This window comes from Syngnathus leptorhynchus, chromosome 13, assembly GCF_054491065.1.
Source record: "Syngnathus leptorhynchus isolate UIUO chromosome 13, UIUO_Slep, whole genome shotgun sequence".
NCBI classification, from domain to species: domain Eukaryota; kingdom Metazoa; phylum Chordata; class Actinopteri; order Syngnathiformes; family Syngnathidae; genus Syngnathus; species Syngnathus leptorhynchus.
In genome coordinates, this window is record NC_141207.1 from 7,121,578 (window position 1) to 7,138,320 (window position 16,743).

Consider the following 16,743-nt stretch of genomic DNA (forward strand, 5'->3'; position numbering starts at 1 on the left):
AGATGTGGTAGTTTATACTGCCACCTTGTGGACAGAACGCGACTGTGCAGATTTTGCAAGAAATACTCGCGATTTTTAAAATATAAATTATATAGCAGGGGTGCTCAAAATGTATGTACTATACTTCATAAAGTGTTATAAAAATTAAAAGCATAGGCAAAAATATTTTTCAGAAATAAAGTTACAAGATTAGAATGCTCACATGCCAAGTAACAACTCCAGTTTGTACAACTTTTATTGAAAGTCAAAATCTAAGAGATATAGAAGTGCAAATAAAAACAAATACCTTTAGCATATAAAAAAAGTCATGATGCCATAAAAATATAAATATGTTCAATATTTGAATGGGTTTGGCAACAAGCATCACGATTATTCATTTTTAACTTGTGTCTTTTGTCAAAGTGCCATGAATGATGCTGCCAATGGTGAGATCTTTTTGCTTCTCTATCACTATGTTGTGATAAAGAGAGCAGCAGCGTTCCCCTTGTTCTGGCTCAGCAAAGGAGGTCTTGGAGAACACCACCTGCTCATCCACGTTGACCTCCACGCCACACGCCCGACACAGCGTGCTCGTCAGACTCTTCTCCAAGCCGAGGAGCTTCGACAGCACGCTCAGCGGGAAGCGACAGTTCCGGCTGCTGAAGCCGTGGCTGTACACCAGAAGCAGGTCCTTGCGGCTCGACGTCACGTGGCGATGCATAGCGCAGGCCTGCAGAAAACTCAGGCGGCGGGCGGAGCGCAGCAGACGAATCGTGTTCCGCTCCAGGAAAGCCTGGTTGATGGAGATGGCGAGCATGATGGCGGGGGCGTGCCGGAGCGGTGCCGGAAGCGCCATGATGTGCTGCATGGCGACAGAGGAACCTTGGGATGATCGACAGTGATTAGGTGTTGCATTTGCTTTTGGGTCATGGATGAGCTGAAGCATTTGTGGGCAAAATTGTTGGAACACCTCGTGATTTATACCCACACACGCCAACAGCAAATTTAAACAACCCACCTAAGTTACAAAGCAAGCCGAGAGCCTGGAACTCTTCCTGGTTGGGATGAGGCCCGGTATCGTGCGTGTAGCAGTCGAGCAGCCAGCGCAGGTTCTCTTGGAGGTGAGTGTCATTGATGCGGGGGTCAAAATGTCGGAGGGGCTCGTCGCAGAGCCGGTACGAGGCGTAAAGGAGGAAACGCACCATCCGCTCCAAAATGGCCACGCAGTCCGGCCCGTGGGCCCTCTGGATGATCATGTCCTGCTTTACGCTGCGCAGGCGGTCGAAAACAAAGCTATATACCTGCAACGTATGCACAGAATTGATGTTTGGTGAGTGTGTTCAACTTGGGCTGGGTGGGATTTTTCAAAAAAAACACTCACCTCAGTCCAAGGATGCAGATGAGGAGATGCCGCAACCTCATCAATAAGGTAACACACGGTTTTCAGCAACACAGCAGGGGGGCGGAGGTCAGCGGAGTTGGCAGAGTCTTTCCCAGCCGCCGGTCGAGAATACTCTTTGACGGCACGCAGGGGGTCAGCTCGGGGTCTCCGATCTTTCTCCGTGCCCGCCAGCATCTCGAAGCGGTGCAGGCGATTCTGGGACTCTCGCTTGCGCAGCTCCCCCACTGGACACATGGTCTGGCAGACACCCCTGGGAATGGTATCGTCTCCATGTGACCCAGTTTTGTCTTTCACGTGGGATTTGCAGGGGCCTCGACCACGTCCCTGGTTCCGCCATCCCTCTCCTCGTCTTGTTGCATCATTCTGCAGGGAGCTGCTTGGAGGAAGCATAATAACACTTGACACAATGTAACCATCATCTGTCCATTTTCTGTAGAACTTGTAATTTGAGTAGCGGGTGAGCTGGAATCGGACTGATTGCAAGTCAATCATAGGGCAACTTCTCAAATGTGAGGCTGATGTGCAAGGCACCAATGTTTTTGTTTCACATTATTCACACAATGTCACTGGCGTCATATTCCTTTGAGGACATGACATTGCACGAATATTCATCAGGCAGTTGCGTCATAACTACCTTCGTGTGAATGACGGAAGTTTATCTACGGTGAACATTTACACTTTATTAAATTATTTACAGTCGTGTATGCTAGCCTTCTAGCGAGGATGAAGCTTGTACGCAACCAAAATGGTTCTACAACGTCACAGTCAAAGTTTTCCGATGCTACACATATGAGACTCAAAGTAAATGATATTTTGGTTTGAAAATAAAACATTTGTAAGCGACAATATTGGAGAAACTCACTTGTTACGACTACGACGAGCACCGCCACAGTTCATCGACAAATGAATACAAATACTTCTTCGACGCTTTCCCGTTGGCGTACAATAGGTACTTAAAGCACACTGCCACCTACTGGACAAATCTGTCTCATCATCACGTCCCACTTAATTCCAAAGCGCAAATTAATTGTTTTTCTACATGTTGTCTTTATCAATTATGAATTATGTACAATGCTGGCCAAAAGGCTATTTTTTTTAAGTCCGACGAATATATATGGTGAGGTCTGTGCTTTATAACAGTATCAACAAAAGACTCACTGCTTTTCAATTAATTGTCTGACAATCTTTATTAATTTAAAAAGTGTGCATCAAAGTGGCGTTGGAAAGTGCATGCACAATCAATACTTCGTCCTCCCACGCTGCCAACAACATTATTGTTTTGGGCAGCACAGCTCCATGAGCCTTTCAGGGCCCAGCTTCTCCTCCTCCTCAGCCTGCTGTACTAAAACGCTGTGACGGGAATTCAGCGATGACAGTTCCAGCAGTTCCCAAAGCAATCTAAAATATTTGGAGACAATACTTTTAGCATTTGATTGTAATATTTTTCCTAAACTGGAAACGATTTTTAAAACTGAGTAAAAGCCAATGAGCTGCAACCTCGCGAGTCTTTAGCTTGAGCACTCACCCAGGCAAGTGCTGATGCATGTCCTCGCAGTCCCTCTTGATAGCTTTAAGGCACTCCAGAGCGACCCGGTTCTCCTCGTGATTTCCGTCCGTGCATTCTCTCAGAAGCACCTCGCTTTCCTTCAAACAAGCCTCTGCTTTATCTAGAGAAGGCAATCATGTGATTTACTTTCAATCATTTCTCCGGTTGCCAAGTTTTGCATAGAAAATATGAAAATACACAAAATACGACACCGACCCAGAAATTCTCGCGTGTCACCGGCAATGTGGAAGTTCTTGACGGGAAGAACGTGTCGGGTTGCATCTACGGCTGAGGCCAAAGTCTTGTAAGACTCTGTGAACGGTTGGATAGTTTCTAATGCTGGAGTCAAAGCGGAAATCTGTTGGGACAACCAGATGGTGCATCGTGGTAAACAAGTCAAGACGAGATAAAAACAAAGTTCGGTGCTCACACAAGTGATTCCTGACCTGCAGATCTAAAAGCTCATTGGCCTGTCTTTTCTTCTCCAAGAGATGATACTGGCGTTTCTTGGCCATCACCTTGCTGTGCAGCTCCTCCTCTTCCTCCATCATGTGCAGCAGCCTCGCCTCTGCCTCGGGCTTCAGCTTGGCCATGTTATGCGCCATCTAAAGTCAAGCAAACACTCAATCGTGCCATATTTTTGCCACCCCCTGAAAAACAATCCCAACCTTGAGCCACAAACTGTCCAGCACTTACTTTTGCAGTGATAAAAGCCAAGGCCCACGCTTGCATCTCGATGCAGTTCTTGTCATCTTCGTGGTTCGTCACAGTCTCGTTGGCACTTTGGGGCACTGTTTTATCTTTAAGGTTGACCAGAACACCGTAAGAGGACAGTCTCATTTAGAAGGAGAACAAGGAAAACTCAGTTTACCTCCGATGACCGAAAACTCGAAATCGGGCGGCAAGACGTGTCCGTCAGTGAAGGTGGACTGCAAGACTGTCTTTCGTAAGAGCAAAGACTCATCCTTGGCTGAAAGTGGGATTTTAATTAACCATCACAGGCAGGCATCCGTTTTTAATTGACTAACAAAAAATGAAAAAACGTGATTTTCAATTCTAGTCTCAGGTAAAAAAAAAAATAATAGAAAAGGAAATTTCTTTGTACTCATTACATACACGTTCCAAAAGCAAGCGGGCCCATGGAGCATCGTGGTGGAGTGCTTTTAGCACGGCTGGGTTTAGGCTGCGAGAACTTTGGTTGTAAACTCCCAGAATCATTGTTGTGGGAATTACTCTGTGGAAGAGATTTGAATTAAAATTAGAATGATTAAAAAACGTTTTGCCTGTGTTTAAAATAATCACATTATGTATTTGAGAAGATGAAAAACAAAAAAGACCAAAACATCCGAGTCCGTTGTATTACCTTTGAAAGAGACGACCTCTCAACCGCTTGCATGTACCGAGATGGGACAATTTTTGCTAAATAAAGGAGATTTTTTTTTTAATTATTATTAAAAAGTGGAGTCAAGATGCCACTTAATTGGTATTTTAAAAAAATGTGGATGGATTTATTACATACACGTTCCAGAAGATGACGGACCCATGGAGCATCGTGGAGAGGTGCCCATTTTTACCTTGGAAGTGCTGGGTTTAGTTAAGTCGTGTCTCTGTGGTGAACTCACACCTTCACTGTTTACCAGGTTACTCTGTGTGCAGGGGAGAGGAAATGTCATGAGAAAGTCAGAAATGTTTGCTTATTTTTTAAAACATTTGTTTCTATATTTTTCTACGAAAGTTTATACAGGGTAATACTAGAGGATTATCTTTATAAGTGAAAAAAGATCATAAGCAAAACTTGTTTTAAATTATGCTAATGTCAAAAAATGATCAAAAAGAGAAATTGAATTGAAATTTTAGGCCACACCACCAATCATTAATGAAACTAAGCTACCTTTGAAGTGGAAGTCTTCTCTGCAGCCTGCGTGCATCGAGACTGGACAATTCCATTTGCTAAAAAACAAAGCAAAACAAAAACCCGACAACGTAAACAAATATATAGACATTTGTAGAAGGCTTGTGGAGACAAATATCCTAATACAGTCTTACTCGAAACGATGTGTGCGCGGTATCCAGACAATTACGGGCAAGTATAATATGCCATGTTACCTAAAATTACACCTGAATTAAAATTACACAGACTTCGATATATTTCAGCCAACACCTACATTCGGAAGCAGACTGAATGGGTTTCTTCGCAGTTGCATTCTTGTTAATTTTATTAGGGCCGTTTCCACTTCTTAAACTGAAAGAAAGGGTTTACAGAAATTCGAGTAACTTGGAAATTGTTATGCATAATAAATTGATTTTCTACAGTTGAGACAAAACAACAAAAACAACAACAACCTTTTCGCGTCTGCGGCAACAGTTCGTCTTCTGGACGCCATGTTTTGGGATTTTCGGAAGAACCCGCCCTAGCCGTTATATTTATACGTCGACAGGAAACAAGAAGCATGCTTTTAATTCCGCTACCCTTTGTCGGAACCTTTAGTCTGTGACACGTAGAGCGTGTTATCTTTGAACACATCAAATATTATTCACCTATTTATCCATCATTAATAATGATGAAAAATAAAAGACACACTGAATAATTTGGCATGCACCTTAAAAAACACACATAGTATTATGTGTATATAGTTTCAAATGTTTTCATTTGATTGCACTTATTTACATATATAGTATTTTACATTAGCACTCGTCATTATTTCATGCTGACATTTTCATTGTAGACATAATCAGGTTAGCAATTGCCACTAGATGGGTGTAATGGTCTGTGTTCACAATTCAAGAATACACTTCGGTGACATATGTCAGATTGTATACAAGTAGAAATTATTGTTTTGAAATGACTGGTTAATGGCGCTTTTCTTTTCATGCACTGTTATCAGTGAGGCGGTCATCCATTTAATTCCTCACCCCACACGTGTGCCTCTCTACTTAGCTACTTCTCAGTCCTCATGCACTTTTGTGGAAATGTGTGTTTGTACGTTTCTTAAGGAACAAACCAGGTTCTGATCCCCGCCTGTCTGAGCTGTTCTGGGATAATATGGGAGACAATGGTAAGACCACGGGTGTGGGATGGGAGGGGCCTGATGGAAAAGGATCCCGAAAAGCCCTTCCACTGACATGAAAAGTCCACCCGCAACTGTGGAGTATTGCGACAAGTAGCATAATATTGGAGAAACTCTGCTCTGTAAGACATGAAGATGACGACACGTATGATGACTCACACTTGTTACCAAAGTCTCTGGAACTGGATTCATCTTGACCTTTAACAACTTAATGAATTCCAATGATGAAGGTTGACCATTTATGTAAAGGCCGAGTTATCTTTCAGCACCAGGCAATGCCACCGCTGCCGCTCATTTCTGCTTTGAGGGAAGCTGAGTTGATGAAGGACAATATTCTATATTCGGGACATCTTGTAGATTGAAACTGCAAGCACCCAAATTGACCATCTGACAACCATCTGATCTTCTCAGATCATGCCTATTAAAGTGACCTCTGGGTGTATTTGATTTAACAATCCACACCCATGGCTGGCCCCTCCTCCTATTGCGGTAAAGTAATTACTCATCACTGCCTGGTCTGCTCGTCTGGTCCACATAGCCTTCCAGGAATGCCGGCCTTATGCGGGGAAAAAACAACCGGCGGTCTTTTCGTCGCCAGCCGAACCACATTACGCGGACCTGGTCATCTCACAAGAAGCACAACCAATCCATTTCAATGTTTAGTTCTAAACCTGCCCAAAAAAAAACAAAACACTGCTTTGGTCAAATGGCTCGCAGCTTTCTTTTCCACCTGATGCACGTGGCGCTCATTTCCTAATATTGTAATTGGCCAGCTTACCCCGGTTGGACGTCACCTCATTCTGCACGGACGATTCTTGGAGCCGGTAGGGGGTCAGAGGGGACTCCCCCCGGAGGCGTTTGTCCAAGCAGAAACTACAAGTCGACTTCAACTATGTCAGTAGAGGTCAAACTCTGACGCCGCTGCGTGACTGAGGCTGGACAATTTTTCCGATTGGCATAGAATTGTACTGTATTGGGAATTATGGTTGAGCCCTATGAAATCTGCCTAGCAACAAGATATCAGGTATCACATGAGCTGGGAAAAGTTATAAAATGTTATGATTTTACTTTTGAATCAATTTTTTTTTTTTTTTTTTAATAAAATTCCCCAGACTGGTTCTGGATCAGCTGTGTGAAAGTTTGCACATCACAGACGCGCATCATACAAGCAAGCATGACTATGTGTGTGTGTGTGTGTGTGTGTGTGTGTGTGTACGTGTGAGAACCATGTGCAGTGCTTTAGCAGGGCAGTGTAGCGTGCAGTGCAGAAGCGGTCTAGGCAAGCGCGGCCCCCGCTCGGCTGGTAATCCCCGCGTTTTCAGGAGCCCTGGCCCGTACTTGATGGGCTTGAGCAAGAAAAAGGCCGCGCTCTCTCTTGCGTTTCTCGCCATGTCACTCTCTCTCGCTCTCTCACTCTTTTATTCAGCCTCTTTCTCTCATGCCCCCCCCTCTGTCCTTGTCCCCTGAAGCCACTTTTGCGAATGACTGGCTCCCAAGTGTTAACTCAGCAACTTTTATTCACTCATCTCTTGTCCTCTGCTTCGCATCACATGTCAACAAGTCCTTTTAGGAAATTTTCAAACTCATATGATTTCTGGGAATTTGTATTTTACTGTTTGGATTTTATGGAGACTCTGGTTCAGCCAGATGTGCGCAATGTTATGACACGGATGGCTGCTAATGGAGGAAGAGCGAATTGGCCAATTTTGTGTCTCCATGCAGTATACCCCGATATCATTCAACAATACCATACGGCATGCTTCCAGTCATCCTCTGTCCGCCAGCTCAAAGTAACATAGAGATGACTGGACCCCCTCCCGACTCGACCGCGGCTCATTCAGACAACACTAAGCCCAGCTAGCTACTCACAGCCAGTGGCTAACAGCTTCAGACAGGCGTGGGAGCAGGACCGTATCCAAGCAGGATCTGCCCCCAGAGCTGCCAGGTCAGCCAGGACAAACAGGGGCTCAGACCAGGAAACGGGCCCTCTGCCTCGGGGCCCGAAGCCTCTTGCTAATCCCCCTCCCATAGCACCCGCACTGGAGCCTCCCTACTGCACCTCTGCACTCATTCTTTCAATCCAGTTACTGGCAGTTAGTTCACAAAACCAACGATTTAATTTGACCAAAGTCACGACAAAAGTGCAACAGATTTTTAACTTTGTATTTTATTCAACTTCACAGGAGTTTTTAACATATTTATTTGATATTAACAGTAGTGAGATAGCGAGCTCAACAGCTAGCTGGCTAGCGATAGCCTTCAAATGCTGTAATACATAACTGGTTAAGTGAATCAGGCAGGCGATACAGACTTCATTGGAGTTGCAAAACAATTTTCAAATAATTAAATATTGCTCAAAGAAATTGATAGTCCATTTCTGAATATGGATATCATTTAAATGAGCGATCTGCTTAAGTAATCAATCAATTTGAACCATTGTGACCCTGCTGCATTTAAAGATTGTTGTCTACATATCAGTTGTGTGCGGAACTACTGTTTTCACTCGAAAGTCCAAAAGACAACATGTCTTGTCCCCGAGCAGAACACTGTTTAACGATCACTTTCGGAAAATGAAAATGAAATGGAGTGATATTGACTTTTCTTCCCCAAAAGCTTTGATAGCTCAATCGCTTGTTTTCAGTGGCTTGTTATTATTTTTCAATTGCCGTATTGTCTGTCATGTTTGCAGTAGCACGGAGCAGTTCTGTTGTTTCTGCTCTGAGTATACAGCCGCCATGCTGGGAGAGCAGCACAGCGGCAAGGACCTTGAAGTTGAAATGCTACTTTAATTTATACTTCCATTCCATCCCCTTTATAAAAAAACTTACACGGACAAAAAAAAAAAAAAAGCATTTTGAACAATTTGTGGTACATATATTGTGACAATAAATGCAAAAATCTCTCTGGCAGTTAAAGGGTAAGAAAATGTATTTGTCACCAATTCAATGCAGTAGACTACATGTAAACTGCAATTTTAATTGTCAAATTAATATTTCTTTTTTTAATACTCATCTAAAGGCATTTTTATAATAGGCTACAGTACTTGTGTGCCAAAAACGACATCCGCCAAATTAGTTCCATGCAAACAAACAGGTGAAAAACCAATAAATGATGCATTAACCTGTAGAACTGTATGGAATCAATGTGCAAAAAAAAAAAAAAAAAAATTGGTGCAGCTGCAGCTTCGTCATCAGCGACCTAGTTGCGTCATTGCTCCCCCCACCCTTATAAAACTGTCAGCGCCTCTGCATCTCACCTGGAATGACACCCAGCACCCAACACTGGAGGACACAACACGGGCTATTTTTCTAAAAACTTTTTATTTTAAAATAGACCGTTTGCTCTTTTATTTTCTATGAATCTGGCAAACTACTCGTACTACTCTGGCATGTGCAACATGACCGCAGAGACGCAGCACTCTCCCGCAGAGGTCAGTCCGGTGGTCCTGTCCCCCAACGTCAGTCTGGACTCTCCGCTGCCCCCCTTGATGCTCTCAGGCCGTTCCAAGGACGGCGTCCTGATCAAGTCGGAGCCGCGAGGGAACAGTCCCGACGCCGAGGACGGGGTCGTTTTGGGTCAGACGGATCAGGAGCACATGCCCACCGGCAGCCGCCGCAGGAAGAGGCCGGTGCAGCGGGGCAAGCCCCCCTACAGTTACATCGCTCTCATCGCCATGGCCATCGCCAACTCCCCCGAGAGGAAGCTCACACTGGGCGGCATCTACAAGTTCATCATGGAGCGCTTCCCGTTCTACAGGGAGAACTCCAAGAAGTGGCAGAACTCCATCCGTCACAACTTGACACTCAACGACTGTTTCGTCAAGATCCCACGGGAGCCCGGCAGACCCGGCAAGGGCAACTACTGGACTCTGGATCCCGCCGCCGAGGACATGTTTGACAACGGGAGCTTCCTGCGGAGGCGCAAGCGGTTCAAACGCACAGATGTGAGCACCTACCCGGGCTACGTCCAGAGCTCCAGCGCCTTCACGCCCACCCCGATGGGAAGGCCTTCTTACCCGAACACCTTGTACGCAGGGATCGGGTCCGGGTACGGGGCCTCCTCCCAGCACCCGGCCATGCTGCATCACTACCAGACGTCGGCCGGCGTGTGCCAGGCGCAGCCGCGCATGTTCAGCATCGACAACCTCATCAGCCCGCAGGCGGTCGGGGAACTCAACCCACAAGCTTTGCAGGGGCTCGGCGGGGGAGACCTGGCCGCCATGACCTCCAGCTGCTCGGTAACCGGGGGAGACCCTTCAGCCTGCTTTCAGACCCAAACCGTCAATCAATCCGCCAACATGTTGAGCAGAAACAACGGAAACATCTCCAATATCTCCTCCAACCTCACCCCGGCGTACCCTTACTCCTCCCCGGCATCACCTCCCAACCTGACCGGTATGGCCCAAACCGGGTTCTCCCCCGGGAGCTCTCAGGTGTACTGCCCGGGCAACAGGCTCTCTCTGCCTGCTCTGCGGCCGAGCTCCTGCGCGGAACACACGGAGCAGCTTCTGGGCCTCTCCGGCTCCATGAACACTTACAACAACTCCTACATGAGACAGGCCAACTTTGCATCGGGACTGGAACGATACATGTGACAATCTGGTTGAAGAACATTTTATAAGGGATTCACCAATTTTCGTTATTTTATCGTGATAGTTTGACAGGACAGGATCAAGCCGTGTGAGAAAACATTCCACTTTTTTCCAAGCCATTCCATTTTGACACATTCCTTGACGTCTTCTCGGGAAAATTTGTTTTTGTTTTTTCTATTTCGATGTAAATACGTTTCTATTTTTAAAGAAGGTTTTATCAGTACAGCAGTCTGCAATAAAGCATTTTTAACCTAAACGGCGCTCCACTTTTCACAGTTTCATTACGTAAGCCTACACAAAATTTATTTTATGGAAGAGAAAATATTAGATTTGTTTTTTTTTCATTTATCATACGGATTATATTCAACATTTAAACCTACACGTAAAATAATATCACATTAAATCGCATCTCCAATATACAGCGGAGTGTCAATACAATTTCCCATTGAGAGATTACATTGAGTATAACAAATCCAAAACAAAATTTTAAAAATAATAAAATGAATAATTTTAGTCCCAAATTGTTGTAAAATCAAGAATTACACAATTTGATATGCAGCACTGATTGTATAGGAGGTACGGATTCAAACCCTCAACCTAAAAATGTCAGGTGGGTGTCAACAGTCAACAGTCCATCTGTTATCGTGGTTGTACTTTGCAGGAGTACACAAATGCAAAGAGCGCGTGCTAAAACCCATTTTATTTTCAGCCTGTCAATGCGCTGCGGGCTTTTTTGCTATGTTCCTTATGAGCAGCAGAGAGCGCCATAACCTCACAAACCTAGGTTGTTGGGAAAAAAACGCACAAACGTATCTGGCGTTAAATTTATGTGCATACGAAAAAATACCAAATTTAAGGAGAACAAACTTTGAAATTGTAAACAATGACCACTAGATGGCGTCTGTCACTTAAACTTTGACACAGGACAAGTACTCTTGCCTTGGTATGTTCATCCTACATTTATTTGTGTGAATTCATGTGCACAATAAGGAGTCATGAACTGTACCTGTCTGCTGGATGAATACATAGACATGTTATCTTAATTCTGTGAAATGGTGAAAGCATAACAACACACACACGCAATGAATACTGTCGTTTACTTAAAAAATTACATAAATCAAATTAAAACAAGGATAAACCATATTTCTATGATTTCTATGAGGCCAGCACAAATCAATATAAATAACCATATAAAAAACAAACGTAATTAAAACGAACCAAGTATATATAAAATATTAAAAAAACTGTTTTCAGTATTAATTCAAGCGACAAAAATGAATAATGATAAATCAGATTTAGTTCGTGACACCAGAGCAATAATAATAATAGTAATAATAATAATAATAATAATAATAATAATAATAATAATAATAATAATAATAATAATAGTATTTTGGTTCACAAAATAATTCACATCAACTCTGAAAGAACCAATATTTTCTAATTGCAACTACATTAAACATTCGTTAAAAAATATATTATTACTAAAGTAAAATAATACAAAATACATTGAACAAATTAAAATGCTTGTGTTGCTAAGACGCGTCTTATCATTCTGTTTAATTACATTTATCATAGAAAATGTTACGAACAAAAATACATGGCACTACACTCAATAACATATTTGGACTAGTCAGAAACGAAAAAACGAAATCCCTCCGTATACGACGCTTCGTTTCTCGTCATGCGCGTTCAAATGAACTTTAAAATATCAATGTCAAGTTATGATATGTAAATTTGGCCCAGTTCCTCTATGTGCGTCAGTGATCACGTGACCAGGGTGCTCCTATAAATACGTAAAGGAAGCAAAGGAAGCTAGTGTGGCTCTTTGGTTGGATCCCTACATATACCTTCCTTCAAAATTTCTAAATTTTATATTCTGAAGTAACTTTGAAAAACAACAACAGTGTCAAGGTAGGGCAATCGTGGATCAGAGGAAGATCGATGATCTGTGATTGACTTGTACGCCTGGAAAAAAGAGAGAGCGAGAGGGAAGGAGAGAGAGCTGAGCAGAAGTTTCCTGCTGGTTGACACTCTCGTCCCCAGAGCTCCGGGAGACGCCAAAGGCTGCAGGTCCAACTTGTTTTCGTCCTTTCTAGAACCATGCGCGCGTTGGCTGCTTGGCGACACGGGTGCAGCCAAGTTCTGGTGCGGTTCTAAAGTGTCGGTGGGCTCTCAAGGAGGAGAGGAGGGGTTGGGGGGTGCACTAGAAGGATGACTTTAGGGACGGATATGTCCGACAGCTCTGCATTGTCCGATGATGTGGACATTGACGTGGTCGGGGGGGACCTGTCCGTCGGAAAGGACGGCAAGTACCTGCACCACGACTTTAACCTGGACTCCGATGATAATTACTCACAGAACGCAGAGGAAGGGGCGTCTTCGCCGGGCCTGAGCAGCTCCGACTGCCCGGCTGAGCAGATGGGGATCGGCACCGAGTCCGGGTCGGTCCTGGTGGGCGACAAGGCGAGGAAAAGCGCCCTGGTGAAGCCCCCTTACTCCTACATCGCACTCATCACCATGTCCATCCTGCAGAGCCCCAAGAAGCGGCTGACCCTCAGCGAGATCTGCGAGTTCATCAGCAACAGGTTCCCCTACTACCGCGAGAAGTTCCCCGCCTGGCAGAACTCCATCCGGCACAACCTCTCCCTCAACGACTGCTTCGTAAAAATCCCGCGGGAGCCCGGTAACCCCGGCAAGGGCAACTACTGGACGCTGGACCCGGACTCGGCGGACATGTTCGACAACGGGAGCTTCTTGCGCAGGAGGAAGCGCTTCAAGAGGAACCAGGGCAACGAGATTCTGCGGGACGCCGGGGGCTTTCTCCCTGGGTTCGGATACAGCCCGTACGGATACAGCTACGGACTTCAGCTACAGAACTTCCACGCTGCGCACAGTCCGTACCACCCGCACCACCACCCGCACGCGGGCGGCTCCTTCCCGTTCCCCAACGCGCCGTGCACCTTGCCCTCGCCCATCTTCCCCGCGGCGCCACCTCCCTTGCCAGACCTGAGGAAGCCCTTCTACCCGTCCCTGGCGCCTGTCAAGACGGACTCGAGCGCGCCGAATCGACCGTCCTTCTCCATCGATAACATCATCGGTGCGGCCAACTCCGCCGCGTCGTCGTACAGCGCGCAGCCGGGCGGGCAGGCGCACATCTTGGCCATGCTCAGCCCTGCCTTGGCCTCTGCTTCCAACCACTTGAGCCTGGCGCAAGACTTGTTACAGCCCGGTCCACACGGGCAGACTTTCCCCAGCAAAAACTTGAACACTTGCCCTTTCTGAAGAGAAAAAAAATGCCCTTGAACTGAACATATTTTTATTAATAAAAAGCCAAAAGTGGTGTGCTCCTATGTGAAGGTAGGCTGAACATTATTGGTGTGGGGGGGGGGGGAGTAAGTATTGTGCTTTGGCTCCTTAAGAAGGTTTATTTATGCTTTGTAAATAGGTGCATTTGGGAAACAATAATGATCCGTCCAAATAGGCCTTAACACGGCCTCCATTTTGTGTTATAAGCGAATTAACAGTTAAGTTAAACGTGTCACGGGGGTTAACATTTTGACATATTTTTTGTTTTTAATAGCGTGGTGGCACATGAGACAGACAACTCAGGTTTTAAACAGAAAAGCAAAACAGCATCATTGCTAAATCTCCTGCAAAAGTAACTTTTAAAAAAAGTTGTTGGTTTAAAAAAAAAAGCACATTACCCCCATTCAAACTTGTTCCATGGTTGTATTTCACATACGAGTTTGTCATGTGTTGCCAATAGAAAAAAAGACAAGTGTTCATATAGGTCATTTTTTTTGGTTGTAATGACAAAAATAATAAATGTTTGTGGATTTGAAAAGAAGGAAGAATCTACTTTTAATCCTTTCATTGGAAGAACGTTAATGTAATTTCCTGGTGAATTGTGAGGTGGAAGATGGGTGGGGGGGTGTTCATTCATATACACATTTCATTTAAATATGTCAAAAACATCAGTGGATGTAGGGGCCAGCATTCATTTCATTTGTGGCTCTTGCTTTACAAAAAAAAAAAAAAAAAGAGAGAGACCCTTTTGCTAAAGGGCCTTAAACTCCATACTGAGCAAAACTTGGTGGTTTGTAATTGAAAGTGGACAATATCCCTATAAGCGCTTTAGATTTTGTGGAGAGAATTAAGGGGGCTTTCGTTGCTAATTTGTAGCAGCATTTTCATTGGGGCTCCTAATCCAGCGTTTGTTGACGTTGTCAGCGTGGACCCCCGGCCCGGGGAGACTCAATGCCCGCACAGCGAGGGGTCCCCCTTTGGCAGGCCCGGAGCAGCCACACACGTATATAGGAGCCCTGAAAAGCAATGTTCTTTCATTCTAGCGGCGTTGTCTCGAAATACGGATGAAAAGAAGCAGTGGGGGACCCCCAAAACAGGCCCAGTGGTCTTTTTGGAGCGGAGCATGTTTGTGGACAGAAGGAGCCTGTATGCATGCGAGGAGGCTCTTTGTGCGCAAATGTACGGGCAAATTAGTTTGCGGGTGTTTTGACATGTGATTATTGCGGATGAAAGGCGTGGAAGGGATGATCCGTCTTGTCTGTCCTGTGGTGCAACAGCGGCGCTTTTCAAAGGCTTTGAAACGAAAACCAACACATGCTTCTTTAGTCCAGGAACAATTCTGATGCTTCTGCTGCTGCTTCTGCTGCTGCTGCTGCAGGAGTAAAATGGACCAATGAGAAGCGTTTCGTTTTGTATCCTCTTCTCCTCCAAACAAAAGTGCTGTCCCGAAGATAACACACTTTTTTGATATGATGTATTTTGCTGATCTTATGTATATTGTAAAATTAAAAATAACTTAGTGTGATGTATAAAAAAAGCAAATCTGCTCTTTTATTAATACAAGGTGGGGGCATTTTCCAAAATAAAAACAGAATAAAAAAAGAAAACACTTTTGATCATTATTGCTACATGATAATTTAATTCTGAGCATTTGTGGAATTTTTAACGACAAAAGCTTTGTTTTATTTCGCTCATGGTCCGCTTGAGCCTCGAAATAGAATGTGTAACTCACTCTTAAAACAACAGCAATAATAATAATAATAATAATAATAATAATAATAATAAAGGCCCTACATAGTGCTGAAATGCATTTTATGGTACTTTTATGGTTCATAGAACTGCATGATATTGTAAAAATATGCAATCATGGGTGTTAAATATTGATGATATTATCGCGGTATTTAACATGTAAAGTAAAAAATAACAATAAAAAACCAAAAAAAATTATACATACATACATATATATATATTTATACTCTCTGCATACCGCGTATCGTACAGGCCATTATCGGGATGAGGATATATTTATTTTTTTATATATTGTATGCAGCCCTTCTATTTTTAGCACCGTGGTGCTGTGTAAAACAACCCATTATCCAATAGCACGAGACATGCAGGACGCAAATGGTTGGTTGTGTGATATTGAACCTATACTTACGTTTAATAAACTCAATGGAGCTATATAGCTGGTGCAATTTCCAATTACCCCTTCGAATCCCCTGTCAGATACAATCTTTGAAGCAGTTCCATTTTGTTACTTAATTACTTTTTTGCCAGATTTTTATATTTATATATAACAGCATCTCTGGTGTTTTATTTCCTTCATGGGACATTTTTATTGAGTTATTTTGGTTATTTTATTTAAAACCATACAAGCCATACATGCTGCTGAAAACACATTTAATGCAAAATACATACACCTATGAATACAGAAAAAGCTTGTGCAACATTTTTTAAAATTGAATTTACTGTTTACTGTGAATTCGTGTATAGAAAGATGTTCAATCCCACCAAAAATGACCCGAATCTTAGACCCCCAGCCCAAATTTAGGGATCCCCTGGTACATTTCAATTGTATGGCTGTAGCAAAAATTGCTTGCGCAAAACTTCCCAACAGGCTCCTGCATGGCTGTCATGCAGACGCACCATCAGTCCATTAGAATCTCTGCATGAAACACGGGAGCGAGCACACAATTGAATGGCGTCTCATTTAGACATACAAGATTACAGGCTACGGCAAGCAAAAAATAGACCCATGTTCTTGCTCACAAAAAAAGAAGACACCACAACAAACAACTAGCACACCCGGCGAACATCTTCCCTTTAATTTTTATTTTTGATTTTGTCT

The 16,743-nt window shown here is 43.8% G+C and overlaps 4 protein-coding genes across 5 annotated transcripts; 2 read left to right on the top strand and 2 right to left on the bottom strand.

The window, feature by feature from the left end:
* Positions 1 to 203: 203 nt before the first annotated feature.
* On the bottom strand, positions 204 to 2,308 carry sac3d1 (SAC3 domain containing 1). Of its 2 annotated transcripts, none has more exons than XM_085928236.1 (4): positions 2,244 to 2,308; positions 1,361 to 1,757; positions 998 to 1,280; positions 204 to 861 (listed from the first exon to the last, which is right to left on the bottom strand). In XM_085928236.1, the coding sequence occupies exons 1-4, from the start codon at positions 2,276 to 2,278 to the stop codon at positions 380 to 382; spliced, it is 1,197 nt and encodes a 398-aa protein (XP_085784362.1). In that variant the 5' UTR covers positions 2,279 to 2,308; the 3' UTR covers positions 204 to 379. The 2 variants fall into 2 exon arrangements, with proteins under 2 accessions (XP_085784362.1, XP_085784363.1); XM_085928237.1 differs by having other exon boundaries at positions 1,361 to 1,754; positions 2,244 to 2,295.
* Positions 2,309 to 2,561: 253 nt separating this feature from the next.
* On the bottom strand, positions 2,562 to 5,403 carry haus8 (HAUS augmin like complex subunit 8). The gene is made up of 12 exons (XM_085928213.1): positions 5,271 to 5,403; positions 5,093 to 5,169; positions 4,819 to 4,877; positions 4,447 to 4,573; positions 4,291 to 4,346; positions 4,044 to 4,161; positions 3,799 to 3,897; positions 3,624 to 3,727; positions 3,374 to 3,532; positions 3,144 to 3,285; positions 2,907 to 3,048; positions 2,562 to 2,779 (listed from the first exon to the last, which is right to left on the bottom strand). The coding sequence occupies exons 1-12, from the start codon at positions 5,309 to 5,311 to the stop codon at positions 2,653 to 2,655; spliced, it is 1,251 nt and encodes a 416-aa protein (XP_085784339.1). The 5' UTR covers positions 5,312 to 5,403; the 3' UTR covers positions 2,562 to 2,652.
* Positions 5,404 to 9,350: 3,947 nt separating this feature from the next.
* foxe3 (forkhead box E3) lies at positions 9,351 to 10,589 on the top strand. The gene has a single exon (XM_085928299.1). The coding sequence runs from the start codon at positions 9,351 to 9,353 to the stop codon at positions 10,587 to 10,589; it is 1,239 nt and encodes a 412-aa protein (XP_085784425.1).
* Positions 10,590 to 12,427: 1,838 nt separating this feature from the next.
* Positions 12,428 to 13,925, top strand: foxd2 (forkhead box D2). Its single transcript, XM_085928180.1, has one exon. The coding sequence runs from the start codon at positions 12,801 to 12,803 to the stop codon at positions 13,869 to 13,871; it is 1,071 nt and encodes a 356-aa protein (XP_085784306.1). The 5' UTR covers positions 12,428 to 12,800; the 3' UTR covers positions 13,872 to 13,925.
* Positions 13,926 to 16,743: the final 2,818 nt, after the last annotated feature.